We start from the raw sequence: 16,144 nt of genomic DNA on the forward strand, positions 1-16,144 counted from the left end.
CATTACTCAATAAATAAGTTCTTGTAAATCAGATGATTCCATTAAAGAGAAACTCAGCTTCAGGATCCTAAAAAGATGGATCACAATGCTTTAACAAAACAAGTAACACTACGCTTTTGAACAAAGGTTCAGCAGTCTTGGCAAATTATAATCTGCCACAGATATCACTAGACAGTATAAATTACAGAGAGAACTGTATGAAGGTAAGCATCAAACTATGGACATCAATAAACATGCGATGGCAACTACACAACAGATGTATTATATACTGATGTACCAATAGCAGAACCCAACACGTTGGAGCCTCATCTCATGAAGAAGAGCTTGAAGATTCAAACAGCGGGATCCTTCGCCTTTTGCTTGAAAATGAAGCCCTTGGCAGAAAGTCTACTTGTGAATTGATCCTATCAAGAATGGACTTCAAGGCCTGGTGCAAAGAGTTTGTGTAAATGTTTCTGTCAATATCACTAGCATTGCTTTCACACATCATAATGAAAACAATTTTAACTCGCCCTCCCAGAGTTGAGATCTCTGCCCTGATAGTTTTCAGCTGTAGGCGCTCGAGAGTATGTCTTAAATCTGCAAAGAGCTCAGGGTGGTTCTCACAACAAAGTGATGCTTTGATTATAATGTTTCCGCTGATTGTCATATCACTTTCGACTTCAACTCTCACTTCATCGATGTCGGAGGGAATGGTGCAACCTTTGCTGGTTTCCACAGCATTATTCTTCAGTTCCTTTACCTGATTGATTACTTCCGCTAGTAGTGCAGCTTTATCCAACTGCGCATAAGCACTTTACCTATTTATTTATTTTTTCCTACTACATTTTACCCAGTTCAAAATATCTACAGCAAATGCAGTCATAACCAGAGATTATAAAAAATATAAAGTTCCTACAAAAAATTTCAACGTCCTATTAACATAAGAAAATCATAACCAGAGATTGGCTTCATACTTAAGCAACAGATCACTGCACAAGAACTACCAAGTAGTAACTATATATAGCAGGAAATTTCGTCCAGACATGCGGAAAAATAAAATATATTTCACTGCTTCTCTGTCATATGCATGATAAAGTAAAATATTTGAACATAGCATGAATAATTGCTCAGGAAAGTCAGTTATTGCAAATCAACGAAGAAAATAGCAGTAGTATATCTGAAAGTGCCAAAGCAGAGATATTTTGGCAGAGGACCTATATAAAGGGGTGAAGCTTGTCTTAGGAATCAAAGCTGGCTGCTTGCAAAAGCATACACAAGGATAAAGTCCAAAAGATTATTCATTCAATCTTAACATTATATGGAATAGCGACAGCAAACAATGCAAGGTAACAAAGGGAAGTAACAAAAGGTTGGAACTTGGAAGTTGGAACAAATCCTATTACCTCTTATGTTCCACACCTATAGATTCCTATACACGGCAAGTACTGGTTTGCAATCACTTTCTAAAAGGACAGTAGAAAACCTAATGTTCCTGTGTATTTGACTTTTCACTCAATCATCTCATCAGCAGACCATCCTGACCTCATATCAATTTGGAAAAGAAAAAGGAAATATTTTACCATCTATTCAGTCAACAATAAATGTAAACGATGATGAGGAACGGCCATAGATTGTCTATTTGCCTAAAAGAAAACCTTGTCAAAAAATTCTGAGTGATATTTCGCTCTTTAAAGTAAGAGACAGAGGGCATATGTAACACTAGCCAACAGGAAAAGCAATAAATATGTGGCAACTAGCTTGAAGCATCACTTCAAAACGAGAAGGAAACTTATACAACAGCAGCCACAAAAACTATGTCCCTTTTAGCGTAAGGATCACTTCTGGAGAACAACATTCAATTAGCGTCGTTTGCAGCATACTGTCTGTCATCTCCAAAAGACTTCTTAATTCTTACCATCGAATCCAAAACAAAAAATAACCTTTTAAAGAACCTTGCAAGTAAAAAAAGGAAAAGAAAAGAGAAAACCCAAATCAACACAAAATCTATACAAAGGAAATTAGAAACAAACTAAGATTCGAACGGGAAAAAATTGAAGTATAACTATAAAGAACAAGCAAGAACTAGAGAGGAACCACCCACCAACCTTCTCGGTGCAAGGAATCATGCTCCGGAGCGTGACGAGGTGGGAGTTAATCCTCTCCCTCCTCCTCCTCTCCGCCTCGCTGTGATTCTTTAGAGCCATCGCGGCCTTCGCATCCGAAACCCCTCCTTCGCGCTTCTTCCCCAGCCTCGACGGGGCCCTTACCAACTCACCTCTCTCCCCATCCAATACCAACGACGAGCCCGACCCAATCGGAAAAGAACTCATTTGTCAAAACCTCAAATTTACGACAAAACCAAAGGGAGAACAACGCAAGAGAGAAACGCAAGTCGCAATTTTTACGAACTCATGAACCAGGAGGCCGGTTTGGCGGGCAGGACCAAGAGGGAAGTGCTGGGCGGCGTAGCTTCCTCTGTTGTTGTGCTTCTACTCGATAACAAGTTGATTCATTGCTTCTTATCTTGCTATTGCTGCGATAAATTGTTTCCATTACGTGGGAAAGAGAAGATTTTGAGGAAGAGATTAATGAGAGAAAGGTATCATCTTCTCTTCTTCCTCAATCTTTCGTGGATTCTAGCTCTGGGTTTCGATTACGAAGAGGTGGAATCTCTGGAAGTTGATAACCTGTGAGGAATCTCTGCAGAGATGGGGAAAGGAGGGGCTCGAGAGAGAGAGAGAGAGAGAGAGAGAGAGAGAGAGTTGAAGGAGGAACAGATTGGACTATTATTTATATTTGGAGGAGGAAAAAAGCCATTTGGGACCCTTTGTTTCTTTTATTTTGGAGTTACATATAACGATGGCTAAAGTTCAAAGCAAAAAAAGAAACAGAAAATTACATTTACACACTATCTTTTTAGGAATTTACGGTCACACCCAATCTTTCCATTATTTCCATAGATTTTTCTAAAAAGACTTCGCCTTGAAAACCAACGATGTGCTTAGAAAATTAAGTTTGATTACGACAGAGTAATATATTTTGGATATCTTTTAGTCAAATTTAGATTAGTTATCCACGAGCTCCACGTCATCTCATATTTAGTATTAAATTAATAAAATGGAGGCATATTCAAAAAGATTGTTTTATTTGTATATTATTCTTATATAAAAATAATAAATTTTACAAACTACCAATTTTAATTACCAAAATTTTATTTTTATTTTTTAACTTTTCGTTAGTATTACATATTTTATATTTGTGTAAGTATTACTGTGTTAGAACTTCACATTTATTTGGTTTTAATTTTGATTATATTGAATGAACATGATTAATTTTGATAATTAATATAATATTTTAATGATAATATAAGTAGTTAACGCTCTTAATTTTTTTTGATTGAGGATAATAATATAATTTTATTTAGTAATATAGTTTTGTATAAGCTTGGAATGACTCCCTTTTGTTCAATTCTACAATCAAATACACTCTAAATTTATTAAAATTTGGAGTGTAAAATAGATTTTTATAAAGAAAAAATTAGAAACAAGTTATTGAGTAGACTACTCTAAAATTAATTGGTGCATTTTTATTTGATACCTTTCTTTAAATTTTTGTTAGTTTAAAGGACTCTACTCTGTGGGGACTAAGAAGATAAAGGATATTGGTCGGCCGTCCAAATGAGAAATGAGAAGTAATAATACTATGTCACATCTGGGCTGGACCATTATTTTACTCTCTTTCATTTGGCTCTATCACTCTATGCCATCATAATTTATTTTTCCTATGAAAAGCCTCCTCCTCTCATTAGAATAATCCAAGGGATTATGACCTAACTTGAGGCCAATAATCTTCCCCTAGAACTCATTGACCTCTTATCTGATGCAACACTTAAATATATAAGAAGAAAATTCATACTTGTTCTTTTATCTGTTTTTTTTTTGTTTAGACTTCAGTTCTCATCATATTACTCTATCTATATTCACTTGCTAGAGATAAGAAGTAGGAGGACTGTAAGTTATTTCACAATAATAAAATAAAGCATAGTTAGAATCATAATAAACTTTCCAATTAGCATGAATGACCTAACTTTCTAAGAGAATAGTTAAGAAACCAGCAGATTAGGGAGGGGGCCAAAAACTGTGTGCCGCTCATGATTTCTTGATGTTGCATGGCATGAATTATAATATATTGGGATTATCTCGGGTGACAAAGTTTAGCTCAACTAATCAACCCCCTTAATAGTTCTTATTTAAGATTTAAAAAAAATACACTTGGTCCAATAATTAGCAAGTGGGGTTTTAACTTTTAAGCCCTCAAACAAAGTCTTCTGATATCTTTTACTACTTTGGCCACACAATAAGCCCCCCATCTCTCAACATGAATGAATAAAATAAAATAAAAAGGTAGGAATTCTATCAACATCTTAACATATTTTAATGAAGATTTTGACAAGAAACTTTCGACCCAAATTGATTAGTCTATGATAGAGGCCATTACTGGGTGATATTACACAAGCAACAATAGAAGAATACCCTTTTTATAAGTAACTAATCCTTGGATGGACCAATAAGAAGTTTCTAAGACTTGAATATTAGATAGTTTTTGTGGCTGTTCAAGCTCCATGGCTACCCGGCATTTGGAGAATCACATAGATATATTACTTACAAATATTAATCGCTTTCTGGTCCTGCCTATGTCTATGTATGTAGAAATATTTGTGATAGTATTCTTCAACTTTGATAAATGCCACAAGAAATGGACAAGCAAAGCCGCAGTCATAGACTTTTCATCCCTTTTTATCAGCGCATATGATTGAATAAGGAAGTCAGACATTGAGATATCGTTTCTCTTGTAGCATCTCATTGCAATAGTAGTGTTTGTTTTCTTCTATGTATATGTGCTATTATAATAGAAAATAGAGATTAACTCACTGCTCTTTTATCTTTTATAACACTTTAATCTTCCCAGTTTTGAAAATCGTTTTATCTTTATTGAAAAAAAAAAGAAAAAGAAAGAGAAGTAGAGGAATTTTTGAACGAGAAAAATAAAAATAAATGAGAGTTCTATATGAAAATGGGCAAGTGGATCCAAATTTAATTAGAGAAGTATTAGGGATTTATTTATCTAATCCTCCCTTAGCAAAGTAGAGCATAGTATTATAATAACACATATATGTTATTGTTAAGATCATTGTTAGGCCCAATGCATCTGGGCCAATATGAATCTATTGGATAAATTTTCCTTTGTGCTTGTTGATACCAAGAGAATACTACAATCTACTCTGGAATTTTTTTTTTTCCATCAGCAAAAGAACTTGGCTATATTTTAAGCCATAGTTCTTTTGATATACATGAATTATTTATCTTAATTCACACTCAGTGACATAAGATATGTTATCTAGATACATTTAGTATAATCAAATATTTAATATTCTTGAAGTGCATCCCATGTCACGTCAACTGTTATTAAACATTATCAAGAGAGAGAGGTACGATTTAATTAATTAAGCATTCATATGAAGTTTCTGGGAAGTTTCGAACCCATTACATTCTATAATATTATTTTGGGTTCAATACACAATACTTTTATAAATATATGTATTTTGGACCAAAATTATTTATCTTTATATCACTATGTTTTTAATTTAAAAATTAATATCAGTTTAATTAAAAAATTAAGCTGCTAAGTACGATGTGTAACAAGATTCGATTATCGGGTCGGATCCTGGAGTTCGGATCTAGTCATATAGTCACCTAGAAAAAAGTGGAAACTACCCGTTTACTCTTCGACCGTGTAACATTCCCACGCCGAAATTTACGGTGGTAACAGCAATGCGAGCTATACCTCGGAAGAAGGTAAAAGAAGAAACTTCAATTCTCTCCATATTTCTTAGTTGGTCATGAGATCTCCGCCGTGCTCCGTTATCCAGATCTTGGTTTTCTGATCACCTTTCTTCTTCTCACTGTATGCGGATTCCAGTCCATATCTTCTTTTTAGGTTTTTAAATTTGTATGTAGAATTCTAACTATGTTCGATTGAGCTCCACCATGATCACTTCTTGGTCGGAGGGATTGTAACTTGTGTTAAGTTTAATCTTAGTTTAGTATTTATAGTTTAGTGTAAATGATTGCATGAACACTGTCTTCTACCTCTGTCGGGTTTTTTGTCTGTCAAATTTTTGAAGCATCTTGAGGTATTGATGAAAATTATTTTATCGATAAAATTTAGTAAAATTGTTCAAGAAAATGGGTAGGAGAAAAGAGGTGGAATAGAAATTTTGAAGAAATGGTAAGCGTTGTTTGGTTCCAGAGAGGGACCAAAGACCCTTCTTTAAGTTGAATCCTGATCACTATGCTATTAAGTAGAGAAATAACATTATACTTAAAAGGCTCCATTGTAACTAAATCGTCAATATATTCTTGCACCAAATGCACTCTATGTTGATGGTACCATTGTTCTTTGTTCCTGTGCTAATTATTTTTCAATCATCTATTGGTATAGTTTATGTGAGGTGAAGAGCTCAAGAGATCTTTCTTTTCTACCTGCCGATAGACATTAGAATACTTGCTTGGGCTTTCTGAAGGCAAGAACTTCTGTGATCTACAAGAAGGGGAAATCTTTTATTCTATTAAGAACCTGATATCTTGTTGAGATACCTCGGTCATTGCATTACTAGATTGTGACTGTTTCTTTACTTGCTTAGTTTGCTTGCTTTTTGGCTCTTAGCTAGCTGCTGTAATTTTGGCTACTGTGCTTGTCACTGATATTCCTCGTAACAACTTATAGCATTGTACCCGAAATGTTACTTAGGTATTTAAATTTGTGGCTGCTCAGTTGGACAATTCTTTCCACAGTAAGAAGTTCTTTCATAAAATGTAACTATGGGTACAAGCTGCTGTGTCTTACCCTGCATTTTAAGATGCCTCTGATTTTGTTTTAAAGATTATCTTGTTTAATCTTTCAGTTTATTCAACTATTACTTTGGAAAGGCAAGGAATTTCTGCTTCACGGTGGGAATTTTTTTTACCACTGAAACTGGATGAAGAAAGAAAGATTACATGGAAAAAGCTGCATTCGAGGAAGTTAAAATGCTAGGATTATCAAATGATATAGTTATTAATGAAGTGATGTGAAATTAAGGAATTCAGAGTCAATCCTTGATAGAATGCATTAAATTTAGCACCTTTTATGTATTTCAAAGTGTATAAACTAAATATACTGTCATTTTTAAGTAGGTCTATTACTGCCGCAGATTTGGCTTCAGCTATCGTCTGAACTGATGTCCTTTTATATTATGATGCAGATAAGTAGGTGTCAACAATAGCAATACACTGCATAGGTAAAATGCCTCCTCAGAAAATAGAGTTGGGCCATCAGGATGTTGTCCATGATGTGTCCATGGATTGGACACGGTTGGCAACAGCCTCCTCTGACAACACTATCAAGATTATAGGCATCAGTGGCTCCTCACATCAGCAGCTTGCTACCTTGAGCGGGTACCAGGGCCCAGTTTGGCAGGTTGTATGGGCCTATCCCAAATTTAGTCCTATGCTTGCCTCTTGTAGCTATGATGGTTGCATGATCATATGTAAGGAAGGGAGCAAGCCTGATGAGTGGGTTCAAGCTCATAGTTTTACGGAGCACAAATCTTCTGTCAGCTCCACTGCCTGGGCACCTCATGAGATCGGCCTATGCTTGGCATGTGGGTCTTCTAATGGAAACATTTCAGTTCTCACTGCTCGATCTGATGGAGGCTGGGATACCATGCGAAATGATCAGGCACATCCAGTTGGAGTGACCTCAGTCTCATGGGCTCCTTCTATGACCCCTGGCACCCTTGTTGGTGCAGGATAGTTTGATTATGTCCAGAATCTCGCATCTGGTGGTTGTGACTACATTGTTAAAGTGTGGAAGCTCTACAACGGAAGCTGGAAGATGGATTGCTTTCCTGCTCTTCAGATGCATACTGAGTGGGTGAGAGATGCAGCTTGGTCACCAAACTTAGGACTTCCTATGTCTACTATTGCTAGTGTCTCTCGGGATGGAACAGTGGTTATCTGGACGGTGGCAAAAGAAGGTGATCAGTGGTAAGGTATGGTTCTCAATGATTTTAGGACTCCTGTGTGGAGAGTGTCATGGTCATTGACAGGTAATATACTGGCGGTGGCTGATGGAAATAATAATGTGACATTGTGGAAAGAAGCCATGGATGGTGAATGGCAGCAGGTCATGACTGTTGAGCCTTAGAGATATTTCTATCCTGATTAGATGGTTATTGGTCACATTACAAGTCATCCCTGGAACATTTTTCAATACTTGTTGATAGTTATCGTTGATTTAGTTCAAATTCAGATTTTAGTATTTTCGGCATTGCTGTGCTGGTGCATTCAAACGAGCCCTAAGGGCGTTTGAACGCAATAACACAAGAGCAATTGTTCATGTAGGCATTTAAACAATCCGTAGGCATTCGAATGCAAAAACCTAAGAGCAAGTTTTTCTGCAAGGGCTCGTCATGGGATTTTTCAACTTTAACCAGCTCTATAAATTCTGAAGTGGGGTTTTTTTAGAACTTTTATGTTTGAGGAAAAAATTAAGAGAGTCAGCTACTATTGTATTGAGAAAGATTAGAGTTGAAAAACTTTTTGTAATTAGAGATTTGTATAGTGAAAAAAGATTGCTTCGTTCATGGATATAGGTATATTGTCGAACCACATAAATCTTATCTCTCTCTATATTGTCTCTATTGCTTTTATTCTTGAGATTACTTATATTTGGGTGTGTAATTCGTGATTAAAAATTGTTTATTATTATTCCATCAATATTAGCACTACATTAGAGTTTTCTCTAGGTTATTTGGTTTTACCATTACTATTTTATTGATAACATTTTGGGGTGAAAGTTTTGCTTTCGCTTTCCTCACCCATTTAGTTATTATCACAACAGTTATCACTGCCGTCCTTTTTGTTTATAATGTCAAAGGTAGTTAGTCTATTGATTTCTATTGCTCCTGGCATTATTGAAAATGCTGGCCAACGGAATCAAATTTGAGTTGTGTTTTGCTGTTCCTTATAGTGGACTCTAGTGACCGTGGACGTCTTGTGGTGTTGACAAGAAATAGATACACCAGCTTAAATGAACCATAATGGTTGAATTTTTGTCTGATGAAGGCGTGGTCGAAATCTTCGTCCTATTTTATTTTTTTCAGTAACTACTTACGTACGTTATTTTTGTGACTTTTTGAAGTGACAAATTTGAAGCATCACTGATGGCCTGAAAGCTCTCTAGTTGTGTGATACTCTGTCACAGAAGTGGTAGTAGTTACACACAAAGTATATGATTGTGTTGAAGGGTAGGTGATCAAATAATCTATTCATGTTCCAATTAATTCCTTTCTCTGCCACTTTGACCCACCATGTATTTAATTTGTTCTTCTATCTTACAACAGGCACGTTATTGCTGCAGAGAATTAATTAAAGCTAGAGAGATGAGCACAGCTTTTCGATTAAAAAAAAAGGTTCTTGCTCGAGTTCTAACTCACAATTGCTTGCCCACAAACCCACTGTTCTCGTTTCATGGCTGCTAAGATATTTTAATTCAGCTACCTTTCTTTTCTTCATAAAGGAAAAGGAGGAGAAAGAAAAGATTGGCTCTCTGTTCCCCAACGCAATATCTTCGGCCTAAAAGGGCTTGCTGCACTATCCATACAACTTAAATTTATCTTATGGTCCACCCGAGGAGGTTTATGGAATCAGATGATGCAAAGTGATGTTAACCAAAACCTACCCATTCCCAAAAGGCGTAATTTAAGAGACTCATGCTAAATGGGAGGGGGGGGGGACACATACTTCTAATTTAGATCCTTTTTCTTTCTTTCATTTCTTTGAAGTTGCCATTGCTCTCTAGATAATAATGTCAATTGTCGCCGAATCAATTATTTTAATGAGCTATTTAATGCTTTAACATTAGAATACCTCTTTTCCCTTCTTATTCTGCATAAACCCTAAAAAAGGCTAAACCCAGGTCAGATTCCTCACGGAAGCTAATGAAGAGGACGTCTAGGTCCATTTAGATTAGTAACGTAATTAATTATGACATCATGGAATTAGAGAGTTTCTTTCGTCTTATTGGTAAGCGCAGTACTACTCCACCACGTGACTCAACTACGAAGAATAATAAGCGGGCCCCACATTCTCCCCCAATTTCCGAGTTCCACGTCTGAGGGTTTCTTTCCTCTCTTCTCCACTTTGCCCTTTGCCCTTTGCCCTTCAAAGATCTCTTACTTACATTTATTATTTTTCTTCGATTAATACGTTTTAATGTATTTTATCTTGTTACCAACTTACCATTGAGCGAAAGAACTGATAAGATATGATAACAATGGGAGAATCAATATCTATGATTCTGTGGGGCCAATTTTGTTACTTACAGAGTAATTAAAATTTTTATTTGTATGTGAACTCTTTTGTCTTTAGATCATATATCATTGTTAATTATTATTATTATGCCCAAAAAGACTAAACTAGATATGATTGATTATTTTCTCCTCCAGAATAAGTTTTATAAATATTAATTCCCTCATTATTGCCAGAATAAAAATAATTATTATACCCATACTCTATCTTTTAGATTTATCCACTATTTGTACATAACAATGTTTATCACGCAATTATCCTGTCCTATTAAATGAAGTAAAGTTTATATTTTTATTAGCTCTGAAGGGCATTTATGTGAAAACAACTATAGGTTTTAAGAGTTATACAAATAAGTGGAAACTTTTGATGGGTATGTATATGTAAATAGGATATTTTAGAAGGATGTAAATGTAAAAAGAGATCTTTATTTGCTCGTTTACCTGAAATAGTTTTCCTGGCTTGGGTCTTATTCTTAGACTCTTTGTGGAGTTCGACGAGTCCTTCGGGTACGTCTCCTCTGTCCTTGTGGAATTATTTTTCGATCTCTCCTGCAAAGTCTTTGACGAGCTTTCCTTTGCTTTTGTTACTGGGTACATCACATGCTTCCTATTCTCTAGTTTTTTTCACCTCCCTTTAGGACTATCTTACTTTCCTACCTTGTAATCGGTAGCTTTTTGTAGAGATGAAGTGGGTTTTCGCAGTTGCGATGTTTGATTCCTCTGGTTATAGATATTAATCTGTCAAAAAGTAGGCATCTTTTTGTTCGGATTGTATAGATGTATGATATCGTAAGGAGGGAGGCGAAGACGTAGATGATCTTAAGTGCTAATCAGAAGTGATCGTATGAGCAAAAGCCACAAAGGAAATTTCAGGAGATGCGTAATTGTGTTACTATTTCGTCCAATTGCTGTAAAGCTGTGTCTTTTTAGAATTCGAGTGTTGTATCGTTGATCGTTCACTTTTGTAGGAATGTGTTCGTGTTCACTGTTCCTTCCTCTCTTGTCAAATTCTGTACTAGGAATATATTTTAGGTTGTATTTGCAGGTTCGGAGTTGTTAAGTGTTTCAGACATCCCTCCAGATTTCTTTCTCTCTCTCTCTCTCTCTCTCTCTCTCTTCTTTTTCTTTTGTTCTTTTAACTGTTGTTTCAAATCCTATCATGCCCATCAAAATATCTTCCACCGAAGACTTAGTAAGAGTGTTAGAATATAAAATATAAAAATTATCGTCATCTAGCAACTTAAATTTTTTAGAGTAGGGTGTGTTAACATGATTCTCGAGATTCATAAATCTTTGCTTTTTCATATTTATAATGTGAACCTTTGTTGATATATCACGAATTCCCAATAACACGAAGCAGAGAAAAAAATCATGTGTTCTTTTTGTGATTAGAGATGATAATATACATGGTTGCTTGTACAAGAGTTTAGTTTGCCTCTCAGTTATGATTTCTCAATATTTGCTTAAGAACCTTGTATCGTTTTTCTTACTGCATTTTGCCATTCTGATTATTGTCTACTTCATATATTTGTCTCTAAAGCAGAGAGCAAGTGAAACTAACCAGATTGCTATGTTATTGATTTAAATTATTATTTTTTAAGTCTTAAACACTTCGAAAGATGCATGGGGATGACTTTGAGATTTTATTAGAAGATGTTTATTCACTGTTCAAAAAATTACTGCTTTCCCTCACTTAGCATGTTTTTCTCGATGTATGTTCCTTATCTTGAATTTAACATTAAGCTAGGTATAAATTACTGTTCATGGGGTATAAGACCTGGGATTTTGAACTAGGATATTAATACATTGAATCACAGTGGATCCTCTTTCTTTCTTGGAAGATTTGGCATGGGATTTACATTTGAAGAATTGGGGAACATGTGGGGAAAAGTGTGTTCAGTTGATGAAGTTGTTCAGGTATGTATTACTTGTCATAAACATCCTGAAAGTTGTCTTCCAAAGACTTTATTTTGGAATTGCAGATGGCATTCTAAGCACTTTAACCTCTTTTAAGGTTTTAGACACTGTTTGTTTGATGACATGTCCTCTTTTACATCTCTAAGGAACTCCTTTTATCTTGGATAGATCCCTAGCAAATGTTTCGATGATCTTGGTGAAAATATGAGAACCCTTCTTGATGAGATTGCAGCTGAATGGTTTGGCACTCCTACCGGTGCTAATGGAGTGCTGGTTGATGATTTATCGTTGGACGAATCTGTTGCCGACTTCTGTGAAATATCTGAGGATGGTTTTGATGAGAATATCCATGATGAAACTTTGCCAACTTGCATTGGAATGGAGTCAACTGCTTGTCCTTTGGAAGAGTTGATTCCATTCACATCCCCCAGTGTAGCCCAAGATGATTTGGATCTTAGGAGCATTTTTTCTGACCACTCAAAAAGATCAGTTTCAACCACAGATCCAGGTTATAGTTTCTTAGCTAGGATGAATCAGATTCTGATGACACTTGAAATTACAATTTTGCTACTCACTTTTTCTTTGTTTAGGAAATGAAGTCCTATCTGAGATCCACCAAAATAAACTGATTGTTGAGTTAAAGTCATTGGAGTGTACCTCCCCAAATAACACATATGGTATGGATTGTGCTCTCGAGATTTTGTGCTATTCAACATATATTTAGGCTTCTTGTTGCTATTTCATTTATAGGCCTCATCAATTTAATGTCAGAAACCTCTACACCTCAAGAGTCAGTGTCTCATGTGAAGTCCAGGGATGAAGATGAGGAGCAAACTAAACCCTGCAATTTAGAGTTCCTTGTGCAACCACAAGAACTTGGTTTGTACTTCATTTAAATATTTTTCTTTCGTTTGCTTTGAAAGGTTTTGCATATATTAGTTCATTAATTTCCTTACCTTGAATTTCTTTTCCTTTTTTTAGCTTCCATCTAACTGGGAATGCTCCATAGAGGATTTAATCCCTAGATATGAAACTTTTGAGTCTAAATCTGAGATAGAAGTTAGAATGAGTACAACGGATTTCATTTAACTTCATAAGCGGTGTTCTTTCTTTCATAGTTCTATCAATTACACATCATTTATAATTCTTTCTCGAGAAATATTTTCTTAATTCATTCAGGAGCATGTCTTACATTCTCCTTTAGAATGATAGATTTTTTTTTCAGAAAGGTTTAGTACTTCATTAGTTCTGGAAACTACAAACAGGCATAGCCTGTTGGTTGGCTCCCATCTTCTAGTAAGAGATTCAGCGTGCAAATCATGTGAAGGTTTATGAGTTTGGCTCCCATCTCTCTCTCTCTCTCCCCGACACACAGGATAGATGATCTGGATTTCTTACATATTTAATTTTCTGCACTAGCTTCATATCATTGTTGAGCAGCTCATGTAGTTAACCTTCCTTCCCTGGTCTACCACAACTAACCTTTCAATTTTAGAATTCTAGGGTTTTGCAGTTTATTGCAGCAGACATCAGTAGGTTGCTAATCTCCACATTTTCAGATATATTCTTGAAGTAATTATCAACCTTTTCTCAATTAATCAAGCGAGTTTTCTTCGTTTTGCTTTTTATTTTATAACTTGATTATCTAATCAGCTAGTGATGTTTGAAATATATAAGAAGAATTGAATTAATTTGTGCAGTTGTATGTACCAAGGAATATTTTAATTCATTGGTTTATCAAAGTTATACCTTTTGTACTTTCTAAATTCCTAATAAGCACAGTCTCACTAATGCAGCTTATCCTGAAATCTCATATAATTTCACGAGTGACAACATGTTTAATAGCATTGACAAGATCAATTTGAAAACAGAACTCAAAGGAGAATTTGGGGATCTAGATCAGGGTTGTTGGGATGATGATGAAGATTATGATCTTGCCTTGGCTTCATATCATGAATGCAAGAAGAGGCCGTATAAGGTAATAATCTTAGACCTTTGGAAACTATTTTTAAAATGTATGTCCATTCTTATTTTCAGAAACCTATTTTTATGATGTTGAACCTTCCTTGAACAGTTGAACTGCACGTAAAATTTTCCACTTGAGATGTCAACTGATTTCACTTCTTACAGATAAAACTACAGTCTTCCTTTCTCTCAAAATTAATACGTCGGAAGGAGAATGAGCGTGTTCATGACATGTATCATGGTATTCATATGGGAACACAAGAGTTACAAGAATTAACCCCATCGTCACCTTCCAAGATAACAGCTTCGCATGATTCCTTGGAGTCAGATTGGGAGTTGTTGTAAATTGTCAACGCGCCCTATGTGAATAACTTTTCCTGCCCAACTAAGCTCTGTTGTTGCCGGTCCCCAAAGAGGAGTAATGGTGATGCTCCAATTTGGCCATGCGGTACAATCTATGAAATAACGGGCCACAGCGCCTTCTATTACTCAATCTGTCTGCTGAGAAATTAACTACATAGCGTGATGATGAAAGATCTATTAGTGTTCTACTATATTATGATTATGCATCATATCAAGTATTTAGCTGAAGTTTTTTCTAGGTTTATGTTTCTTGCCAATGGTTTTTCTTGCTTGAAAGTGAATTCTGATTTTAGTCTATGGGTATGGCTTTTCTTTAGTTTCATTGCTTGTGAAGCCTGCTCTTGCATTTCGTACCTCTGTTCCTTTGATCGTTCAGTTCCTTGTATGCCTGTACATATTCTTTTTTCAATTTTTGTTGCAAATTCTAGCTCCACCATTTGTGGCTAACTCGTACATGTTTCTGTTCCTTATTATCCCCAATCTTATCGTGATATTTCTCAACAGTATTAATGTTTTTTCTCTTATGTGTGCATACTCTTGTGCTTCCCAGAGCTTTATGTGTTTCACTGCAAGTATTAAGTCTTTTACAGAGTGATTGCTATTGTGCTGTGTACTAAATATATCGCTTGATCAGCGTGTGGAGTAGAAAGAGATCGAGTTCACTAAATACACTGTCCACATACGTACCTAAATCTTTCCAAGTACTTCTGTGGGTTTTGTTTTACCGAGGCACAAGAGAGTTCGAGTCATACGTGTTAAGGTCTAGATTTTGAAATAAAGAGTTAAGCCGTATACCTTTATAAAACTTTATTGCGATTTTACTTGTGTTAATTAATGTTATATTAAGGTTTCAGGAAGGCACCTAGCATTCTTCCATTTGTTTTTGTGTTTGGAGCCCTTTATACTCTCTTTTTAGGAAAGCCTTATGTAGTGAAATTCATTAGATGATTCTTTGACACAAATTATATATATTCAGCTACATTAAGTCGAACAATAAATAAAATAATACATCAAGACCGAGCATCAAAAATATTGCAAAGACCATCAGCTTGTAATTCTGTCGCGATCTAACAATCCAACAACAAGTTTGTAATTCCACAATGAACGCAAAGTAGAACAAATATATATATACCCAACCCTACCATCAGGCCTTCCTGAAGAACAAGTTCCAAAGTATTATACAAGCTTAATTATACTCCCGTTGCTTTAATTGTACGCTCTTTTGACAAAGTTTCTATATTTATTTTTAATATGCTTAGCGTGTTAAATTAAGTCAATATCACAGATTTCAATTTTTTAGGGTAGTTTAGCAAATTTAGTTAGTGTGGGCTGGGTTATACTGTGTCTTAAAGCAGTTTTGACCATAATTACAGTAGGTGTTACAAACACAAAAAAAAAAGAGAGTAAGGTGTTATTATTATTATTATTTTCTTCCACAAAGTTATACTCCTTGTATTTTTGTTAGTTTTCCTCTTAATATTTTTTTCTCTTTTTTTTCAAGAAATA

At 35.4% G+C, this 16,144-nt stretch overlaps 2 protein-coding genes and 1 pseudogene across 2 annotated transcripts; 2 read left to right on the forward strand and 1 right to left on the reverse strand.

The window, feature by feature from the left end:
• Window positions 1–14: 14 nt before the first annotated feature.
• LOC140768223 (transcription factor bHLH30-like) lies at window positions 15–2,733 on the reverse strand. Its single transcript, XM_073108409.1, has 2 exons — window positions 2,088–2,733; window positions 15–781 (listed from the first exon to the last, which is right to left on the reverse strand). Exons 1-2 carry the CDS (start codon window positions 2,310–2,312, stop codon window positions 311–313), a joined length of 696 nt encoding a protein of 231 aa, XP_072964510.1. The 5' UTR covers window positions 2,313–2,733; the 3' UTR covers window positions 15–310.
• Window positions 2,734–5,788: 3,055 nt separating this feature from the next.
• Window positions 5,789–8,711, forward strand: LOC140768827 (protein transport protein SEC13 homolog A-like; annotated as a pseudogene).
• A 2,177-nt stretch (window positions 8,712–10,888) lies between these two features.
• LOC140768765 (uncharacterized) lies at window positions 10,889–14,960 on the forward strand. The gene is made up of 7 exons (XM_073109161.1): window positions 10,889–10,984; window positions 12,211–12,310; window positions 12,479–12,818; window positions 12,901–12,987; window positions 13,061–13,189; window positions 14,107–14,288; window positions 14,441–14,960. The coding sequence occupies exons 2-7, from the start codon at window positions 12,242–12,244 to the stop codon at window positions 14,618–14,620; spliced, it is 987 nt and encodes a 328-aa protein (XP_072965262.1). The 5' UTR covers window positions 10,889–10,984; window positions 12,211–12,241; the 3' UTR covers window positions 14,621–14,960.
• Window positions 14,961–16,144: the final 1,184 nt, after the last annotated feature.

Source organism: Typha angustifolia, chromosome 10, assembly GCF_048772165.1.
Source record: "Typha angustifolia cultivar Huaian chromosome 10, ASM4877216v1, whole genome shotgun sequence".
NCBI classification, from domain to species: Eukaryota; Viridiplantae; Streptophyta; class Magnoliopsida; order Poales; family Typhaceae; genus Typha; species Typha angustifolia.